The sequence below is a fragment of the Poecilia reticulata genome, unplaced genomic scaffold (genome assembly GCF_000633615.1).
Source record: "Poecilia reticulata strain Guanapo unplaced genomic scaffold, Guppy_female_1.0+MT scaffold_254, whole genome shotgun sequence".
Classification (NCBI taxonomy): domain Eukaryota; kingdom Metazoa; phylum Chordata; class Actinopteri; order Cyprinodontiformes; family Poeciliidae; genus Poecilia; species Poecilia reticulata.
Window position 1 is genome coordinate 137,504 of NW_007615038.1, and position 3,788 is coordinate 141,291.

At 43.5% G+C, this 3,788-nt stretch overlaps 1 protein-coding gene across 1 annotated transcript in view; it reads right to left on the minus strand.

Annotated features, from left to right (window-relative positions):
• kiaa1109 (KIAA1109 ortholog) overlaps nt 1-3,469 on the minus strand; it is an 89,729-nt gene extending 86,260 nt beyond the window's left edge. The window contains 2 exon segments of the mRNA XM_017303367.1: nt 133-256; nt 3,151-3,469. Coding sequence (XP_017158856.1) covers nt 133-232 — 100 coding nt within the window. The 5' untranslated portion in view covers nt 233-256; nt 3,151-3,469.
• Between the last annotated feature and the right edge of the window lie 319 nt (nt 3,470-3,788).

Genomic DNA, 3,788 nt, shown 5'->3' on the forward strand with positions numbered 1-3,788 from the left:
CAGCGGCTCACTGTCCAGTCTAACAGCTGTGAATGCTTTTGCTAGGAACTGCGTCTGTAAGTCTAGTTACAGACGCAGTTCCACCTTTAAAGGTGTAACATTTTTCCATAAAGGTTGCAGTGAGTCTCTTACCAACAAGCAGCCAGATGAACTTGGAGTTGTGCCGGTTCAGGTAGGTCTCCAGATCCTCATAGTTGAGGAAGGAGGTATTGTTGGAGCCTTGATCATCCATGGCTACAGGCTCTCAGGCAGAAAACTACAAAGCAAACATGCACCAGATGAGCCTTCTTCTCTTAAAAACAGCAAGCAGGGCTGATGCTAAAGCTAACAGAGGAACAATGAAGCCCTGTTTCTGGAAGGTTTTCAGCTTTTGGGATCATCAGCAGCAGSACCAGAGAACGGCTGKGCAGAAACTGCAGCGCCTCACTCTGGGTCAGATTTGGGTCGTTTCACCTGTTGACCCCCTGGACTGGACTAGTTAGAGGATTATGGAAACAACCGAGTCATAAAGCAGCTGATCACTGTAAGAATGAGCTTCAGTCATGGATACAAGCATAGACGTCAGCATGCTAGCCCCTCAGGCTGCACCTTTCCTTCCCATTAGCCACTTGAATTTCAAGATGGCTGTCGTTTGAGCCTTTTCAACCAATTTATTGCATAACATGTTCCCCATTTTCATAACTTTGTCTCATCAAATGTTTCCTCTTTGGTCATCCTGTTCATTCAACTTTAAAGTGATGAAATGCAGCAGAAACGGAGGACTTTGCCGTTAGCGAGTCAGCTGGAAGGAGAAGAGAGGCAGATGACTTAGCGGTTAGCATTAGCTTAAGCTAATTAGTTATGCCTTAGCTCCAGCTAATTTTTTAACATTAGCATAGCTAAGATTCTTGTGCAGTGAATCTTAGCTAACCTTTAGGTCGGTTGTGGCTGCCGATATTTTCTTCCACCATGGCGGCCATTTTTAAAAACTTCCCCCAGAAAAAGCAAACAAGAGCAAGAAAATATAAAATGTTTGTTAGGGTTCAGAATGCACCGATTTGACACCAGACATCCATCCGCTGTGGTGGCCATGTTGAATTCTGTGGGTCGGTCCAGTTAGACAGACTTTTCTTGGCGTCCATCTTGGTTCTTCTGAGCTTCTGACCCTGATGGCGACCCACCCAGTCAGGGAGCCAGGCCCACAGCACCACACATCCTCGTCTCCTCATTTCAGAGCGTCCGGTTCTGCTTCGACAAACGGGTCATGCTGGCTGGACCTCAACTCCTCTGAGGCCTTGGGGGTCAGAGTTCAGGGGTCATCTGTCCGTGATGCTCGTCAGCTGCTGCCGGTTGTGAAGACAATACCTCGTTGCCATGGTTACCCATACAAGAGTCAAAAGGTCGTCTCGGCGTCATCATGAGACATTTTCAGTGACGTTCTCTGAGCTTTGGGGATTATTTTCATTTCTATCCGCTTGCAGCACAACGTGCTGCTGCAGAGCGGCGGGTCGYGTGTCGCGTCATATTTCTTCCCCACAGAAACAGGAAGGGCTACAAGTGGGAAGTTTCTAAAAACACTCAAAGGAAGCTAGAAGGTTAAAAACATAAACTACAGCAGTTTGTTATTATACCAATGTTTGTTCTTTAATGTTTGAACATGGGATTTTAATAAATTAAAGTGTTGTTTCCATTTAACTCTCTTCAGACAGGAAGTCAATGTGATGACGAAGCTGAAAACGGAGAGTTAAAATCGGGTCGGGTCGGTTCTGACACCATAACAACATTAATTCATTCACATCGGTGCTTTRTTGATTTGAATTCATTCATAAATACTCAGAATTAAGGATCTATAATAAATGAACGAGTGATTATATGATGGTAAACCGTTTTTGGAGGTTTTCCACTTCTGACCATCAGATTTATTACTGAAACTAATTTAGTAATCAATACATTGCYAACTGTGGYGCACAGACTSAAAAACGCAATCTGCTGAAAAAAKGTACTAATTCAGAGCAATAATTAAGACAAAGCTATCCAAAAAACATACATGTTGCATTTCAGATGAAAAGTTTAAATTCTTTAGCAGATTTTAGATTGATCCAGATTTGATCATCGATGTTCAACACGTTGTTACCAAACCTGATGTTTTTTACCTCATTCATGCTTTTATTTAGCATTAGAACAACCTGGTGCCTCCTCAGCCAGTGACCCGGTCACTTCCTGTAAGGAATGAAGCTCTGGTGACTCACCTGGAGCCTGTCAGCTCAGGTAAACTCACAGTTTCAGTTTTACTGACATGCTCTGAAGTTAGCGTCTGATTTCCCTCCATCAGGAAGCTGCGTGACGAACTGAAACACTGAAAATGATTAATTCAGCCTTAAAACGCCAATTCAAGCTGATTTATCGGCAGAATGTATATGAAAAAGGTTTTTTTCTGATTAAAATCTGTTTTGAAATTATATTATATTGTTTGTATTCATTTATTTTAGTTTTTTTTTTACCAAATACGTTTTAAAATCTTGAGTAATTTCTTGGACAGGCTAGTTTTTAACTTTTATTTGAGTAAAAACACACAAGTGCTGCAGCTGGTTTCCAGTTATTCACCACCAGCCTGGTTGGTTTTAGGTCATGAAGAGCGYAACTTCAGCGCTGAGGCCATTTTGTGACTTATTTCAGAGAAAGAACAGAGACCCACCACGAACTGGGTTTTGAAGTGTAGAATTGGATCCGTCCGAGCATTTCAGCTGATTAAAGGCAGCTTAAATATGCGGAACAGCCCTTTACCGAAGCCGCCATTCAGAAGCCAACTTCGGCGCTCTCTGGACCGATCTCCGCCTCTCTGGCCGAACCAGAACCGGACAGTTCGGGATATAAACAGTTCTGATATCTAGCCTGGGTGCAAACAGGACAAAAACATGGACCGGACATTTCCACCCAGAGCGCCATTTCTGGGCCGATTCCTTATTCTGCTGAAGTCAAACCGAACCGCCCGCAACGTGACTGTAAAGCCCAGCGAACCCGTCCAGAACCACCTGGCGGTTCCGCTTCAGCTCCRGTTTTTAAGTCTCTCCAACATCGTTAGCCGTATGGCTAGCCACTAGCCTGCTAGCAGGCCGCGCCTATTCTCCCGTTCTTCCCACACACCGAGCTCCGGTRCTGAAGGCGGCCTACCGTGGAGCTCCAGGTACGGCAGGAGGTCTCATCCCGGCTCCGGTCAACCAGCAGCAGCCGCCCTTCTGTCGGGCTCCACACCTAGCATCCTCTGTTCACTATTTACACGGCTGTGCGCCACTGAGCGTTTCTTCCTGTTCTCACCCGAGCTGTCACACAGCTGGCCAATCAGGAWAAAGTAGCCGTTCAGACGTTAACCAATCAAATACAAGCKTGGTTAAGTCCACGCCCACCTCGGATTTTCTACCTATCAACGCGATGGATTWCKGCCGACGGGATTAAAGGGATGTTTTGATATTTAACCTGAAGGAAACGYGATTAAAACACTGGAGATGTAATCTACAGTGAAGAAATTAATTTACTGACAAGCTGACTTATTCCAGAAAATTATTATCTTTCTTAAAGGTTTTTACTTGAATATGTTCAGAAAATTTATAGGTTTGGTTTTTATTTTTCAGATTTTGACTTTGTTCAGCCTCAGGATAAATATTAGCCTTATTAATATTCCACACATTTAATGCTTGTGAGACATTACATCTTTAACTAAAGTGGCACTTAATCAGGATGTTTTTAGTTTTTTTGAATGTTAATTTTCTTCTTAGCATTTTGACTTTATTTCAAACATGACATTTTGTAAA